The sequence below is a fragment of the Symphodus melops genome (genome assembly GCF_947650265.1).
Source record: "Symphodus melops genome assembly, chromosome: 6".
NCBI lineage: Eukaryota > Metazoa > Chordata > Actinopteri > Labriformes > Labridae > Symphodus > Symphodus melops.
The window spans coordinates 15,784,374-15,801,474 of NC_136696.1; the positions used below are offsets into that span (position 1 = coordinate 15,784,374).

At 38.8% G+C, this 17,101-nt stretch overlaps 2 protein-coding genes across 2 annotated transcripts in view; one reads left to right on the forward strand and one right to left on the reverse strand.

The window, feature by feature from the left end:
- LOC306825269 (RNA polymerase II elongation factor ELL) overlaps positions 1-12,732 on the forward strand; it is a gene marked incomplete at its 5' end in the record, with an annotated part of 26,222 nt that extends 13,490 nt beyond the window's left edge. Inside the window, 10 exon segments of the mRNA XM_079345896.1 lie at positions 236-363; positions 802-956; positions 3,296-3,537; positions 4,202-4,326; positions 5,569-5,683; positions 7,044-7,500; positions 7,929-7,992; positions 8,418-8,589; positions 8,683-8,727; positions 9,423-12,732. Coding sequence (XP_079202022.1) covers positions 236-363; positions 802-956; positions 3,296-3,537; positions 4,202-4,326; positions 5,569-5,683; positions 7,044-7,500; positions 7,929-7,992; positions 8,418-8,589; positions 8,683-8,727; positions 9,423-9,533 — 1,614 coding nt within the window. The 3' untranslated portion in view covers positions 9,534-12,732.
- Positions 11,765-16,203, reverse strand: pex11a (peroxisomal biogenesis factor 11 alpha). The gene is made up of 3 exons (XM_079345899.1): positions 15,830-16,203; positions 15,580-15,695; positions 11,765-14,464 (listed from the first exon to the last, which is right to left on the reverse strand). Exons 1-3 carry the CDS (start codon positions 15,883-15,885, stop codon positions 13,896-13,898), a joined length of 741 nt encoding a protein of 246 aa, XP_079202025.1. The 5' UTR covers positions 15,886-16,203; the 3' UTR covers positions 11,765-13,895.
- Positions 16,204-17,101: the final 898 nt, after the last annotated feature.

The window sequence follows — 17,101 nt, forward strand, 5'->3', positions numbered from 1 at the left end:
ACTTTTTTCAATGTTTTGTACTTTGACGTTTTGCTGATTAAGATAAGAACATGCTTATTACATAACTCTGTGCTACTGGACAGTGTAAAACTATTCAAGGTTAAAACAATACCACATCATGGCTTTTGCAAAAATAAAGTAGGCTACTTACTTGGGCTTAAATACATATTTTAAATGTATTTTTCTCTTCCTGATATTACACCTACTAATGCATTTCTGTTGTTTCTCTTTATAGTACATAAAGATCCCAGCACCAACCCCAGAATCTCCCGATGGTTTCAGAGTCTTCTCGTTCTACCTGTCCAGTGACAGCAAAGACAAGCCTCAGTCCAGCTTCGACTGCATTCACCAGTATGTCTCCGGGTAAGTAGCACAAATAACTCTTTTGACAGTCGACCACAAATGGAATTTGTAGCAAATTTAGTGTCAGCCTGCGACCGCGGGACTTTACTGAACAGTGGCGTGTCTCTTCAAGACTACATCAGAAAGGACCGCTATAGGATACTTTCAAACAACACTACAATAACACACACAGAGCTGACATGCCACAACTGACCTCAAAGGTGTGACCAGTAATGATTGAGAACAGAGAGATAGTGTCTTAGGCATTGCAGCGGTAAAGTGTTAGTTAAATGGTTGAATTGGAGCCTTTATATTTGTAGTGTTGTCTTTTAGCCTCATGACACAGCCTCGAATAATGACTGGGTTTGCTATATTAAATTGCTGTTGTTTCTATTTTTGGCTGTCATACAGAGAATTTGCAAACCTGACCTCCTCCTTCTGCACTTTTTATTCTTTCAGGGAGGGCAAGGACCACCTGGAGGGCCAGGGCAGCATTCAGGACAAGATCACAGTCTGTGCTACAGATGACTCCTACCAAACAACCCGGGAGCGCATGTCTCAGGTGGAGAAGGACATCTGGAGCCGCTCAGCGATTGAAATCAAACCGGGGCCGAGTAAGCTTTTACTTATAACTGAATATGCACTAAAGTAGTTTTAGCCTTGAAGCACATAGGGATCAAGGACAGATAACAAGAGTGTTTTTCATGTTCCCAGAAAGCTTCTGAACCATTGCTTCTCACCATTTCATCCTGCTGGTAATTGCCATATGGTGTGGAAGTTATCACATAATTGATCAAAGTGCTGCGTTGCAGTAATTCGTGCAAGAGAGATGCCGCTCTTTCTTGTAACTTCTTTTATTCTGAAAGATTCCCCAGGCACAGGGCCAGCTTGCCTGCCAGCAGCAATTATAAGATTGAGTTTGCCAGAAGTATGTGCTAACAGGTTTCATGCAGGTGAAGTTTTGTGTAAAATGTAATTACACTGACTGGCGTTTAATTGAGTTCTTATTTGACAAAGTGTATCATATCGAAGATGGCTACATTAACATGCAGTGATGTGAATAAACATGCAATCTATGGAATGAATCGTCTTTAATTTTAGAGTAATTGAAGCTTAAAGCATGCTTAAAATTACCACTGTTGTGGCCATTGTTGCCACTTTATGATAAATCCTGTTCCTTTTTTGAATTTAAATGCTAGTGCAGATGATACTTTATGAATACACACATGATAGTTTGGGCAATTGCTGTAGAAATCAGCTGTTGGAACTTCTTCCTACACATTACATGGCGTGCTTTTCTGCAGAAATAGACAGTCAAAATAAATTTAACACACCTGGCACGTTATTCATCAAAAATATGTTGTTAGAGGAGAACGGGTATGCTTAAACATGTCTGTTCAAGTGTCCTTTTGTATATAAGTACGCTAGAAAGAGAAATAAAAAAGTTAGGGATCATAGTGTGTGCCACACAGTTGTTTTGTGGTGACTGACTGTCTTTTTATGGTACAGTAATGCTATGCTCATCAGAAAAAAAACAAGTCCATAGACCAAGGTTGCAGAGTAGAAACATTTTCACAATTGAGATAATGATGTATGATTTAGAGTTAAGCTGTGTTCAGCGGAAACGAGGCAACAGATGAGCAACTAAATCATATCTAAACCAGGTTTTTGAGCGAGTTAGAGAAAGGTCTTCCACATACTTTCCTTATGTTTTAAAAATATTTACATTTCAATTTTCATGAATATCAAATGACCCTCCTTTATAAAATACTGCTAAACAACTGTTTATGTTTTGTTTGTTTTTTGCACATATCAGCTAATACTGTTTATGTCTGAAAAACTTCAAAGTATGACAGCTCTCTTCAGTTAGTCATCACTGTCACTTAGAGCAATATCTTCAACAAAGACTGCAAAGAGAGTCTTACAACTTCCCGCAAGCAGTTTATTTCACCGTCGAACAATGGTTCTAGTTGCTGCTTGTTTGAAATGTTGCTGTACAGGTTGTTTCAGTGCAGGTGGGATATTTGCCTGCAACACATTTGTGATGTTGAAACAAGCTCCAGCAAGACTTGCATGATTTTTGCACAGAAGATACAAAACAACTATTTATATTTTCCGAGGAATACTGTATACCATTGGAAACCCTTGAAAGGGATTTAAAAGTCAAGATATTTACAACATGAACCATTAAGCTGTATATTGCAAAATGTCCTGTAGTAGTACAGTATGACACCTTTACAGCAAGGTCCCTGTAAAAGTGTCATTAGCCCTCGACCTATAGAACCCTCCAAAGTCTGGCTTAAAGTTGTAATGAGATTACGGTAGATATCTATAAGCGCTGCCTGCCTGGCCCAACAGATTTAGTACTGCAGCAGGAAGAAAGGGCCTCTGTTAGGTGGTGTAGTTTCCATGTTCCTCTGTTTACTTAGCAGTCAGCTAACTCTTCTGTCAGCCACTTTCACTCTTCTCCACTTACAGCAAAACTGACTCTGCACATGAACACAGAAACAATAATAATGTGCTCAGATTATCTATGCGTTTTATATATTGCCTTTTTTTTGACTCGGCTAAAAGTGCAGGACATGCACTGTATAGTATGTGTTGTGTGTGCATACAGCAGACTGCAGGGATCAAATAGAGTGTTTTAGATCGTCTCTGTTTAAAATGAGGGTATGATTGGAACACTGGCTTGAAAGCTGGATCAGGAATGATGTGTTGGCTGTGCTATTACAGGATACTCTGAAGCCATGCGAATCCTGTTATCAGATCAGTTATAACCTCCCTTCACCTGTCTGATATGCTTAAGAAAGTCACCACATGGCCTTTCAGACACAGCTTTAGATTATTACCATTTTACCTGTCGATTCCCTTTTACTTCTCTGAGACTTTGCCTTATCTAATGCAAATGTTTTCTTAAAATGCTGCTGTGTGTCCCTTTTTGTTTTGATCTTAGGCAAGTATGTGAAGGTCCAGAGGAAGCAGGGTCTGGTATCAGGCTCAGATAGCAACAACAAGCACTCCCCCAGCAACAAGAGGAGCCTGGTTAGCAGCCCTGTGGCACACCGGCCCCTGAGGGATCGCGTCATTCATCTCCTGGCCTTAAAGCCCTACAAGAAACCTGAGCTGCTACTGTGGTTGGAGAGGGAGCGGGCGAGTCAAAAGGACAAGTCTGACTTGACCTCAGTTCTGGATGAGGTGAGACATCTAGCACAGTACTGTGTAGACACATTGTTGCTAATTCTTAAAAATACATTGATACAGAAAGGTAAAAAAAAAGTAAAAATCTGCTTTTATCATTAGTTAGTCTCAAGGACTGAAAGTTTATAATAATTATAAATAATGTGTTTTTTTCTTACTGTATGATACTTATGAAAAGACTGCCACCATCTGACTCCTAAAGGTGATGTCAGTACGTTTATTTCAGGCATATTTTTGAGTGTCCTGAGGCACTCGTCAAGTGGTGAATATGCCGCTTCTGTTAGCTGTAATTAGAGCTGTGCTTAAACTGTCTTTGGAGGAGAAGATTGTGTTTTGACAAGAGAGGGGTGGGGTTTTTTTCTGCAGCTAGGATCTGAATACTTTCGGAGCTGAAAGGTTGTTGGTTTGGCTAGATTTGGCTTACACCGCTTAAACTGTGAAAGGTCATGATTTAAAGGATTTCCAAAAAAAATAAAATAAATAAAATCCAATGCACCAAAGAAAGGTCGTGTTTTATTTAAACATAAGGTGGAGTAACACAGTACAGGCTTAGGGACTTGATGACCTCAACTGCTCTCTTTTCCTGTCGCTTTCTGTCCTCTTACTGATATACGCATGTATTTTTTTTTTTGCTTGTTTTTGAACTGCTGTTTTTTGGCAGGTTGCTAAACTGAACCCAAAAGATCACAGCTATACTCTGAAGGATGAGCTCTACAGACACGTCCAGAAAGACTGGCCTGGATATCTGGAGGAGGAGAAGCAACTCATCCACAGGCTCCTAATCAGGTAGGTTTTGAATTCAGCTGAACAGATCTGGAGGTTAATCAATTAGCGGATTGATTTATACATAATACACAATATTGTGGATAACCAATTAAAGAAGAAGCCATTTAAAGATGCCAGAGCTATCGCCAGCAGCAAGTGAACTAATTGTGGCATAAGGACGAGAACAAAAGAAAAGGAGACCATGAGAAAAAAACAAGTGTGCTTCACAGTTCTTTTAGACCCTAAGTGGCCAGTTTGGGCAGATAACACAGAAAAGACCCAGGAATGGAAGTGTTTTGACAGCGCTGTTGTTAATACAGAAGAACCTTGGCGTTATCATAAAAGTCTGCTGTGATTAAGTTGAAAAGGGGAGCTTCTAAATGACTTACCCTGTGCTCTGATGAATCTCTAAATGGACACATCAAAGCACTGGAAAATATTCCCCTGCACTGCGTTGCCAAATGGCATTAGCTTTGAAAGTTCAGAGGAGCAAGGCTGAGCTTTTCAGGGTAAGTTTCCTCCCCTCATACGTGTCCTCTGCCTGCCAGTAAACATGCAGGCCCTGTGCTCCACTAGCATTTTGGAAAAAATGCAAGTCCTGTTGGCTGATTGCGCTGCCCCTGCTAAGTGTAAGAAGCTCACAATTGTAGTCCTAGCCAAATCATACAACACTGTGATAGCCTGTTCTTTAAAAGTTCTTTAAACTCAAGATTTTCCTCTTCTACTCATTCATTTGTTGGATTGGGTGCTTCTTTAGGCTTTCTTACTTTTGTATTCTCTTGACTTCAAGCACACAGACCATATTATTAAAAGGGCTGCACGAGTAAACTTGGGGGTGTGACTTCTGGTAATGTCTGTTTGAGGAAGGAGCTGTAGGAAGCAGATTAACAGAGAAGAGGGTTTGGTCCAACAGAGGTTCAATCTGCTGCTATTGTTTCACTCACTGGACTGTGTTTGGTCTTTGTGGTTGCCTCCGGTTGATTGTATCATCAGAGACACAAAACCATACACACAGCATACAATTTCCCAAAAGAAGCTTCGATGGGGTTGAAAAAGACTGACAGCTTTATAATGTCAATGATTATGCCTTCCATGGAAAAGCTGCCACTGCTGTCTATTCTCTGCCATAATAATAAATAATTGCTCACAGATCTGCCAAGGCGAGCTTTATGACCTACATACTGCCTCCTCCTGTTTAGCTTTACAGGCCATATACATCAGTGTTACTGTCCAACTGTAGGTGCTGTGTTTTTTCTTCTTTAGGAAACTTCAGCCACTTCACAGTGGCCAGTTAAGGAGCCCCCAGTCCAACCATTCCTTACACAAAACTCCCGGGGACTCTCCTTCACAACTCAGCCCTGCCAAGAATCTTTCTGTGGTAAATATTAAACTCCAATGAATCAAGTTTTACCTTCTTCTTTCTGGACTAAAATAGATAGGGAATGTTGTCTTTTGCAGATACAAAATACTTCAGTACTAATAATATATTTTCTGCTAAATCTTTTTGTACTTTGAGCTCATGTGAGGAGTTTCTCATTTTATAAAAAACAAATGAATACGTATATCCCTATAAGACTTAGAAAACCAAGCTAGAAAATCATCAAGAATTGTTGTTTCCTGTAGCAGGGGTTGACATTAAGCTAAACCTGTCATTGGCCCAGAGGCTAGCCCACCTTTGTAACCACTGACCCAGTAACGTCATCATCAACCTTGTTGTCAACATATGTCTGCATTAATCAAAAGATTTGGCAAAAGACTAAATTACTAGCTGCAAAGCATTCCAGCTACCTCCAGAGGTCTCCCAATGTGGTTTGAACTTTCTCTGTCTTCTCTTTTCATAAGCTCTGATCTTTCAAATGTTACCAGTTGTTTTAAAAACCACTCGTCGTTTATATGAAAATTGCTGCACAACAATCTGTCTGAGTGTACATTTAGTTATTGCTCAGGCGTCATGGGAGTGGCAGCACTGAAGCTGGCAAGTGCAACTGCCTTTCAACTATGACATACAAACATGTGGGCACTTGTGAAACGTTGATGCTTTTAGCAGAAATTAACAGGATTATCTCAAAATAACCACAAACCAAAAAAACAGTATCACACGGAAACAATGTGAATGTACGAATTCTGTGTGAATAATTTTTAAGGCAATATTTTAACTGGCCAAAACTGTCCGATGGAACGTCCAATTAGCTAAGCTCTTCAATTGTGCATCTGGGTCAGCGGCCAGCTATCATTTTGAGCCCTGTGTAAAAACAAATGCAGACACACTTGCAATAGATATGTTTCTTTATGTCAGATAGATAGATAGATAGATAGATAGATAGATAGATAGATAGATAGATAGATAGATAGATAGATAGATACTTTATTGATCCCGAGGGAAATTCAGGATTCATGTCAGAATTGTCATATACATTCATTTCTGTTTAGCTACTATCTCCTAATGAGTCGTCGCCCTTAAACCTTAGCCCCAGCCTTTTATTGTTCTTAAATGACATGAACTGGGTGTCGAGCCAGTATTCCAAGGAATATCAGATGCTGCTGGTGATTGGTCCACCAGAGATAGTAGGTGGGAGCTGCTTGCTGTTGTCAGTTTGTGTAGTTAAGCAGAAAAGATTTATGACTTTATGATGAAACTTCAAAGATCAACTGCAAACCAAAGAGGAAGAAATACATTTTCTCTCTAAAATCCCTGACTTAAACCACAATGACTTTATTCTTTTTTTCATTCCCTCTAGAAACGGCCGTTGCTCTCAGACCCATTCAACTGTCAGACCCCCAAAAAACAAAGACTACTAGAGCAGAGTCTGCCTCTGCAGTCGCCCTCTCATGGAGACTACAGCACCAATGGGGTTTGTAGCTCTTCCGGTCATGGACAGTCTAGTGTACACATCAAACTGGATTTTGACAAAACCCACAATCATCTACAGGGGAGCCCAAATCGTCTTTACTCACCACATAAACTCGGTACATCTCTTACTACTCCTAAACTGGAGAGGCCAGAGCCAGATCCTGCTGCACCCAGTCCCAGGCACCCACACACAAACAACACCATCTGCACCGACCAACAGATCAACAATGGACTGCATAAAAAGAAGAGATCCAAAAAGCACAAAGACAAGGAACGAGAGCGCTTAAAACCAGTCTGGATTGAGACCAGTCCAGACCTGAAGCAGAACCATGAAGATTTTAAAGGTAAATGTTTGATTATCCTATTGTGCTTTTGTAATCTATGTTATATAATTCCACCTGACCATGACATGATCAGTTTTCATTTTGCTGAAAGAGAAAAGAATTCACAGCTGCTGCTGCTGCTGCTGGAAGTCCACAAAAAGAAGTCATATATTTTCAGTACCGAGTGTTGTGAGGCTTGTTACACTTTCTTCGCCCTCCTGTCCTCACCACTCGCTCCGGTCTGTTGATGATTGACTGAGAAACAGCTGGCTGACCTATGGTCGAACGAATCAGCAGGCAGCATCGCCTCCTGCTCCACACTGCTGACGTCACTGCTTGCCTCGGATCAGATCTCTTATCTGAGATGATGATAAATGTGTCCATTAGCCTTGATATAATGATCACATTAACATTTTTTTTTATTGTTTGTGTATCTTTCCTTATTACAGAACACAAGGGAAAGAAGTCAACCATCAATGGAACCTCAACAGAAGACCTGCCTGACTATTTAATGTAAGAGAAACACAAATGTTACATTTCCAGATCAAAAGGGAGTGGGTCCACAATAGATTCTGTTCATGTCATATGTCACTAAGGACTTGAGGTTCAGAGTGTGACACATTGTTATTTAAAGAAGAAACGGTTGCATTGAGCTTCCTAACAGTCACATGAATAAAGGGGATTAAAAGAAATGTCTAAATCAGCTGTCCCTGACATTGTCTTCACAAACAAATGTTCTTGTGGCTCTCATTCGTACATCTGGTCAACACATCATGTTGTTCAGTCAGTGACGTGTCAGGCCATTTTTCTCCACCACTCTCCAGTGCCACCTACTGGAATTATAGAAGAACAACTTTGCTCAAAGTGGATGACTTCTTGATTTCTAAATCACAGCTTTGTGTCATTCAAATGTTTTTATTTGTCTTCTTTTCATTCAGAAAATACAGCAACATTACAGCACTGGAGCAGCGTCAGCAGTATAAGGACGACTTCTGTGCCGAGTACGACGAATACAGAGCTCTTCATGACCGGATTGGGGCTATCACAGAGATGTTTGTTCAGTTGGGCTCAAAGATCAACACTCTCTCCCCGGGGACACAAGAGTACAAGGTACTGTGAGGACGAGGAGCTCTACTTATAATAATACTCTAAACAGCACATGCATAAATGTCTCACTAATTATTTTTGTCCTATTTTCTTCAGCTTATGGAGGACCAAATACTACAGAAGTACCGGAAGTATAAGAAAGTAAGATTTGTTTAAATTGTTATTGTATGTTATGTAAGACTCATAGCACCATAACATGAGCTGTTTGCATAAACATTTCAACTCTTACAATCAATATAATAATTACAAGTAGTGTAATTTAAGAGTAAGACATACTGATTCCCTTTAATCATAATAATAATAATACATTTTAGTTGTAAGCGCTTTTACAAATGCTCAAAGGCACTTTACTTATGAAAATCATAAAATATACAGTTAAAAACAGCAAAAGACAGGATGAAACTATATGAAAATCATATAGTTTGATGTGTGATCAAGGCCCTGATGTGAATCAGCCAAATTAAAATATATTTGTTTGTTGACTCTAATTTTAAGTACTTTAGTAAAGGAAGAATATGCAACTTTTTTGATCCAGTAGATGTCGCCCTTAAGCACCAGCATGAAACCAAAACAACTGCATTGTTGTGCTAGCAGGCTAACATTAGCGCTCTTTAATTTGGTTGTAGCCTCACATTGACATCAATGTGTGAATGGGTAGGTGTGACCTGCGGTGTAAAAGCACTTTGTGTAGTTGGTACACTAGAAAAGACCAATACAAGCTCAAGTGCATTTGTTATTTACGAAAGTACAAAGCAAGTCATTTCATCGGGCCCATCTTAAAAAATGTTGACGTTTGTAACTTAAAACTGACGTGTGCTCGTTATTTTCTTTTTCAGAAGTTCCCAGGGTATCGGGAAGAGAAGAAGAGATGTCAGTACCTCCATCAGAAACTGTCACATATCAAAGGCCTGATCACAGACTACGACCGAGCACAGGAGCTCTCCTAATACCTGGCCTAATCCCTCAGCAGGGTGTGATATGACTGGACCAAAAGACTCCTTATGGACCCAAAGACTGCTCAGCTGGGTCCTGGGGTTTCGTGAGACACTAATCACTTTACTCCTCCGAGTGTGTGGAATCATGGAGCGAGGTTTGGGCTGAGACCACCGACTCGTGATCAAATGTTGCCCTTAAATACTTTGGTTTTGGGCGATGATTATCGCTGAAATGGCTGGATTTTGTTCTGCTGTAAAATGGTCACATTGAAAGCCAAATCATTTCTTCTGAAATGCAAAACAGATGTGATCTTTCCTGCCTAATTGTGTTTTTTTTTATCTACCATTATGTTGTCTGATCTATAACAGATTTATTTCAAGTATTAAATTGATGGTACAATCAGTCTTAGGGGACAGAAAATGCTTCTTCAGTCTTTATATCAAACATACAGAGGAGTTTGTATATCACGTCTGGCTGATGAGTCAAATGTTGACATGCCACATTCAATCACATCATTGATTTAATTGTTCCAAGCAGAAGATGACATTAGTACAATAAGATGAATGTGCCATGAGCTCTCTTCAGACCAAATAAAATCAAAACGTATCTTATCATCCAGTCAAACATTTAATGTATTGCAGGATTAAGACCCCTCAAAGTATTACCTCAATGTGTGATTTTTAAATTGAACATGAGTCGTTGCAAAGTCTGCAACTATTTTTACACATCATTTGTGATTGGGATCTTTTTTTCAGGTCCTGATCATTAAATATTTTACCCTGTAGCTTTCTGCCAATGTCCTGTGTCAATTCTAAGAAATGTCTGAATGCCACATTACCACTCCTCCCAGTACCAAAATGCTGTTTTCAAGACAGTGCTTTTGCACATTTAGTGTCAGTGTCACCCACATGTAGCCTGCCGTGAACTGCCTTTCATCATAACTAACACCCCTCTCCAGCCTTGTGGTTACATGTTTGTTTACTGGAACAGCTTTATCGTGCTTTATCCTGCTCCACTCATGTTTTAAATGAATGACCACAAGTTCAGACTTTTCACTCATTATCTTTGATTTGATTGACTTGTATTCTGCTTGAAGACTTGATCGTGTTTAATTCTGGATTGACTTCAGTAACAATAATTAACTGAATCAATTCCTTAACATTGGGTTATCATTCTGCTGGACGAGAGAGAGATGCCTTTAAAAAGAAGGGGCTCAGAGAGAGAGAGAGAGTTGCATTGTGGGTCAATCCCCTCCTTCAGAATGGTTCAGTCGTGTGTAACTCGCAGGCTGACATCTAGAGTGTGCTAGAAGCTCTTTTTGACTCATCTTCGGAAAAGACAGACTCCTCTCAATAACCTCAAACTGTAATTTGATTTCACATTAAACAGCGGTGGCCTTCAGTCATTATAGTGTTCAGACTTCAGTGTTCTCTAGAAGGTTTCATCCATGTAGCTGAGCTCACAACTGTTGTCTTAATGATGGCCTTAACTGGGAGAATGAAGAGAGTTGCCTTAACAGACAGTGTATCAGACATTTCCAACATGATGTTTTTGGTTTAAACTGCACAATTCAAATCAGACATTTTTTTTTCTTCTTCTGGTAAAGACTTTTAGTTTAAAGGAAATCTTAGTTACTGGAAAGTTGTGTAATTTGTGTTTTTGTGTTGTTGTTTTTCTCCTGAACATCTTAGTACATTTTTTTTTCTGTTAGCTTCTTTATTGTTGTTTCTTAATCTGTCAGATTTAATATAAACTCTAAAAATGTTTCCTCCAATGTCCTGACCCATCAAATAATAATTACAGGAATCTGCTTTTCTTATTTCTATGTATGAACACAAGGTGAACATATTGTCAAATATACCTCTGTTCATATGCAACAAAGTCATGTTCATTTTGTATTGTAGGACAAAGACAAAGAATAGTCATCTGTCTTGGCACATATGCATGTCTTCAACAAAGTTGTATTCATTAGCACTAAATTTAGGAACACTTTCAAATTCAGTTTGATTGTGATCTATGATTTTGAGGATTTCATCTCAGAGGTTAAAACCATAGACTCTTAATTTTCTGGTCCACTTAAACAAATGTTTTCATTATTCTCTCTGTTTTCATCTGTTCTCAGGACCAGGACCTGAAATCTTAGTCAAAACCAATGAAAACAGTGTTTCCTGTTTTGGTACTCGATCTGGAATTGAATGAGGCAGGGGTTCAACTTTATGGAAAGACAATAACACAGGGCCTGTTCAACATTAAAAATAATTTATTTTTGTTTCACAGAAAGAAAATAAAAAGGTACTAAAACATTTATGAATAGGAGTGGGATGACATGAGTTGTTAAATTGTACAAAATAAATCAAAGATGTTATAGACTCATAGGAGCCATTCCCTGGACAAAGCATGAGACTTCTCAAATACTCTAAATGAAGAGAAGTGTACCTGTTCATGTTCATTGGAAAACGAGTGTTCCCAAGTGCTAACTGTGATGTTTTTAAGGAGCTAACCACTGAAGGTGCCTTTTTTCATTCCAAGAGCAGAGCCCACTCTGCATGTGATCAACATTGAGAACAGGAAAGAGAGAAAAACTTGGGCCAGCAGATGTAAATCTGTAGTTTCACACTGTTGCCACTTTTTAAAGTGCTTTGATTGGATTTTTTTCTCAGAGTTGATATTGGATGTCTGGAAAACGTAATCTAATGCTTTGGCTATGACATATTTGAATACTTTTTCCCAGAAATACTTCAGCATTTTAGAAATGTGACATTTGTAATGGACTGTTATGAAACTACACCAATTGTTGGCTATTTGCATTCAACTTTATATGAAAAAATGACCTGGAATTTTGCTTGAAGTTTCAGTTTCCAGTTTAGGAAACTTTACAGCAAAACATGTGTTTTATTGGTCAGTTGGTACTGGGAACCCAATGCCTAAATAGAAATGTGAAATCTAACATTTGACCCATTATAAATCACTGCAGTTTATGTATTAAGAGAACGTATTTCTTTATTTATTGCTTTGTATGTCTTTGTCCTTTTTTTTTTTTTTTAATTCATCCTGACAGTTAAGAGAATTTTTTTCACAGCAAAACTTGTTTGGTGAAAGGGAAACGGATGTTTATCACAACAACATCCCATTGAGAAAAGCTTTCACAAAATCAAAGTGTATTGTCGTCTCAGTATAATTGGTCAAATAAAGCTCTTTTCAATTCATAAACGCATCATGATGTTTCCCTGGGAGGACAGTGTTAGTGTTTATGGCTGAACCACGACTGTGTTACATTTTTTTATTACACCTCAGAGTCAGTCAATGACAAGAAGCAGTTTTTAAGAACTTGTGGTTGACCTTTAAAACAGTAGTAAATCACATGTTTTTATACAGTGTTTTATTATATTTCAAGAACTGCAAACATGTTACTGATTTTTATTGCTCACTGTAACTAAACGAGTCCTTTCAGGACTATTTATTTTAGGACTACAGGGAGTCCAATGTCTCTGGTTTATCCTTATAGATTTTTAATGACTGTGTCCCAAAGATTTAAAGGGAAATGCAACAAAAAAAACAAAATATAAATCCCAAACAATATATTAAGTGTATCCATAATTAAAATTCTCTTGTGTATTTTCAAGTAAAAATGTTTTGATTGATTTGTTTATTCAGGCTTAATATTTATCTTTTATGATTTTATTTAAGTTAACTTTTAAATATGATCTGCTGACCATAAAGAGTGAGCTCATGCTACACAAGGCAGAATAAAAAACTGAATCACATGAGACAGTAAACTCCTGAAATCTCACATCTCATTTTCACTCTGGAAGCACCTTTGAGGCTTGGAGGCATCACTATGTTATTTATCACTATGTCTTAGGAGGTACATCTTTTAGCAGCTTTGTACGATAAGACAGAACAGAGAAAGACAGTACTGAGAGTGGAATCTAATGGTTTAGAAAGTCAGTAAAGGGCCTGCCGTAGTGTAGGATGGGTTGGAGAAGACTGGAATGCAGAAAGGTGAAGTCTAGGCTCTTCCAATAAAAAACTATTATATAAAGAACGATCTGATTCCTTTAAAACCAGTGCTTTAGACTTTAACTGGTCCATTTTTTTTTCACGATTATTATTATCACTATTTTTTCATTTTAAGTGTATAATTAGTGTATCAAAAATCTGTACCAAAAAGATTAAATCCAGACAATCTAAACCCCTTCTGTTTGGCCTCCTACAATCAGTAGAAAAGCATGATTTTCTGCGATCATACATGTTGGTCATATGTTAACTAATCTCTGTGAACCATGTTGACCCGGGTTCAATTTCACAGGTCCAGCTACAAATCCTTTAAAAAAAAATCTGTAGTTATAAACCCTTTTTTGATCTGCAAGTTGTCATGGTTTGATTTTGAACTTGGGCTGTGCAAGCGTTACAATGCCAATCAGGGAGGATATCAGTCCACAGAACCCAACCACTCCTGCATTGGACTGGTATATACCCAGCTTGTCTAAGGGAATGAAGAGATCACATACATTCTTCAGTGTGTCCAAGGCAACCGCCGGGTGTGATTTTAAGATCTCCAGCAGCAGGAAAAGAAAGGCATCCAGCTGAGGGATCACCACACCAGCTACTTCAGGATTCTCATTGAGATGCTCATCCATTTTTTGTCTAAAGTGCTTATCTCTTGCTCTCTGAGACATTAACTGGAGGATTACATAAAGATCTCGGCTCAGATTCATTACGAGTGAGGCGAAGTAGCAGCGAGAGGCGTTGAGGCTCCAGCGTTCCTTGTTGATATGGCGGATCAGGCCGACATTTCTGGCCCAAAGTGCGTTGTCACAGACAAAGTAGAGGGCGCGGGTCATGTTGGACGCAGTAAGGCACAGGCACAGCACTCGATCAGAGAGTTGCATGGTTCGCTTAGCAGCCTCAATGGAATTTATTGTGTTTCCCAGCCTGAACACTGACAAAAGGGGACACGAAAAGAAATTGCATTAGAGCTGAAATCCATTTGATTTGAAGTGTCAGGAGGACAATGAATGAAGCGCCAGAAATGTAAAAATACACTACACTACTATACATACAATAAAGTTTTATAGGCACCCAAAATAATCAATGACACATGGCAGAAATGAACCCAAACAAGCTCCATTTTAATCTATTCTTCTCAGTTCTAAATCAGTCAACTGTAGTTTCAAGCACAGGGTTTTCATCTAAGAAAGAAAATGATTGATCATTTATTTGAGTTTTGCTAAAAGACGGGAAAACAAGCAAAGGCGTTCTTTGCGGTTGACTCAGCTCTCGTCTTCTCGGCCTCAAAGAGTTCGCCTTCGAAAGCTCATTCTGACATTGTCGACGGGGCATCATGTTTTATAGAAAAAAAGTGACCAGGGTGCTTTAAGGCAACAGAACAGGATTAACTTTTTGTAAGTAACTTCAGTTGATTTCTGATTGTTATGCAGCAGAAGGAGAGCTATTACATTGAAAAGTAAAGAACAGAGGGGTGGGCTTCAGTTCAATCCATTAGTGCATGCGTGTCTTAAAAAACTGTGGGAGGATAACTAAATGGACTTCAGTGCATTGCAGTAATGTGGCCTTGAAGGACAATTAACCAGCAAAGTTATAAAAGCGAGCTATGATTGAAAGCTGTAAACACAGATGATGATTGGCGCTGCAGTGATTGTACAGTAATATAATATAATAATGTAATATAATTTAATTCGTCTCCAGAATTTCATTTCTTTGAAATAACAATCAAAGAGTGCATCTATTGAAAAGTGGAATATCTGTTCAAACAAATCCATTGTTGGCAGAATGTCAAAGGTTCTTTTGAGAGCAATAAACAAAAACCTGAACTTGCAGTGAGAAGACAGGCTAATGTTTGACAGACACAGGAGTGCTGCGATAACACCATCAGGTACAAAGGCGAAAAAAAAAAGATAAAACTAAACACATCGTGCATATGTAGACATGTGCTCAGTCTCCACAGCAACCATTAATAAAAATAAGTCTCTTTGGACGATAAGTAGTTTGTTGGAGAGTCCTCCTGAAAGTGTTGAGGCTTAATGTTATACTCACATTTTCGTCCGGCGCTCATTGCAGCTTCCAAACTTTTCAGTTTTGCCAAAAGCTCCTCTCTTTCGAGTTTGTTTCGAAGTAGATATATCGACAATGCACAAGCATACTGGGCTGCTCTAGAATAAAGACGATAGGGGAGAAAGTTAACAACTCCAGATTCCTCTTTTAGCTACACGCTTTTCAAAAGCACTTTACAGTTAGCGTCCATTTCTTAAAAAACTAACATAAAACTTACTTTTTTTAAGCTTACCTGAATATACGGTCTCGTCCCTGGCTTTGGCTTGTGAATTTTACAACAGCTTCCATGGTTGGATCCAAGAAGAACAGGTTGTTCTAGTTGACTCAGGCAGAGTTCACCCGTGTTTAAGACCGACCCATAAAGAAAAACATGGTTATCATTTAAGCAAAATGCCCGTTTCTTGTCCTCATCTTCCACCTTGATTTCCTAATTCACAGTCAAGCAGATAATCGGAATTGTTTAACTTCTTCAGTCCTCGGACCAAGCTAATTTTTCAAGTCGGATTACATCTTGCATGGCAGCTAACAAAACTACTCTTGTTTCACTACGGACATCATATCAAACGGACAACAAGCCGACCGGGTTTAAATGACGGACCACCGCGTTACCATTGGTTACAGTGGCAACCGACTGTACCCATAGATGTATCCATGACTGTACCCCAAACAAGAGAGGAAAGGAATAATGAAAAAGACGACAGAGTTTACTCAATGACAAACAAGTGTTACTTTAAACTCACTTTATAAACCCTACAACATTTAGGAGTCGTTTATGACATTAGGTCCTAATGTTTTTTTGTGTTTTTTAACTAACACAAAGCCGACCTTTTAGCTACATGTTTAAACGACAGCTAGGGGGCAGTGTAGCTAGACAGCTGGACCAATAAGGAAAGCAACAGAGCCTACTAATGCCTCATTTTAAAACGAACAAAGGTGTCCCCCTGGTTCATTCATACCTACAGTAGACTACTGTTAACATCTTAACATCTAAGTTGTACTTTAGGCCCATTAGTCCCATTCATTAGTCATCCATTAGTCAAAAAACAGTCTCATAAATCAATGCTCACAACAGAGTAATGTTAAATATTCTTAGATTGCATTAACTAGCCTCCTATTATTGAAGTCAGGATTGATTAGGCCTATGTGCGAGATCTTTCCAGAGACATGTTAATGAGAAAACTGAAAATAAGTCAAGGAGGACGGATTGAGAGTTAAAAGGAAATGACAGCATCCAGAAAACCTGTGAAGCTCCTGAAAGGTCGTCAGAAAAGGGGGAAATTGATAATGAGGGGAGTAAGAACATAGTGAAGAGAGAAAGGAGGAGAGTGGGCAGCCACAGTGGGAGAGTGGACAGACACATGTAAGGAGAAAATGGGCAAAGGAAACTGGAGGGCAAAGAAAAGAGATGTGATAACTTATTAAAGCAGGTACAGAGGGAGAAATAAATTAAATTAAAATGGGTAGAAAAGCAGTGAGTGACTTATTAGGAAAAGTGGCAAAAGTG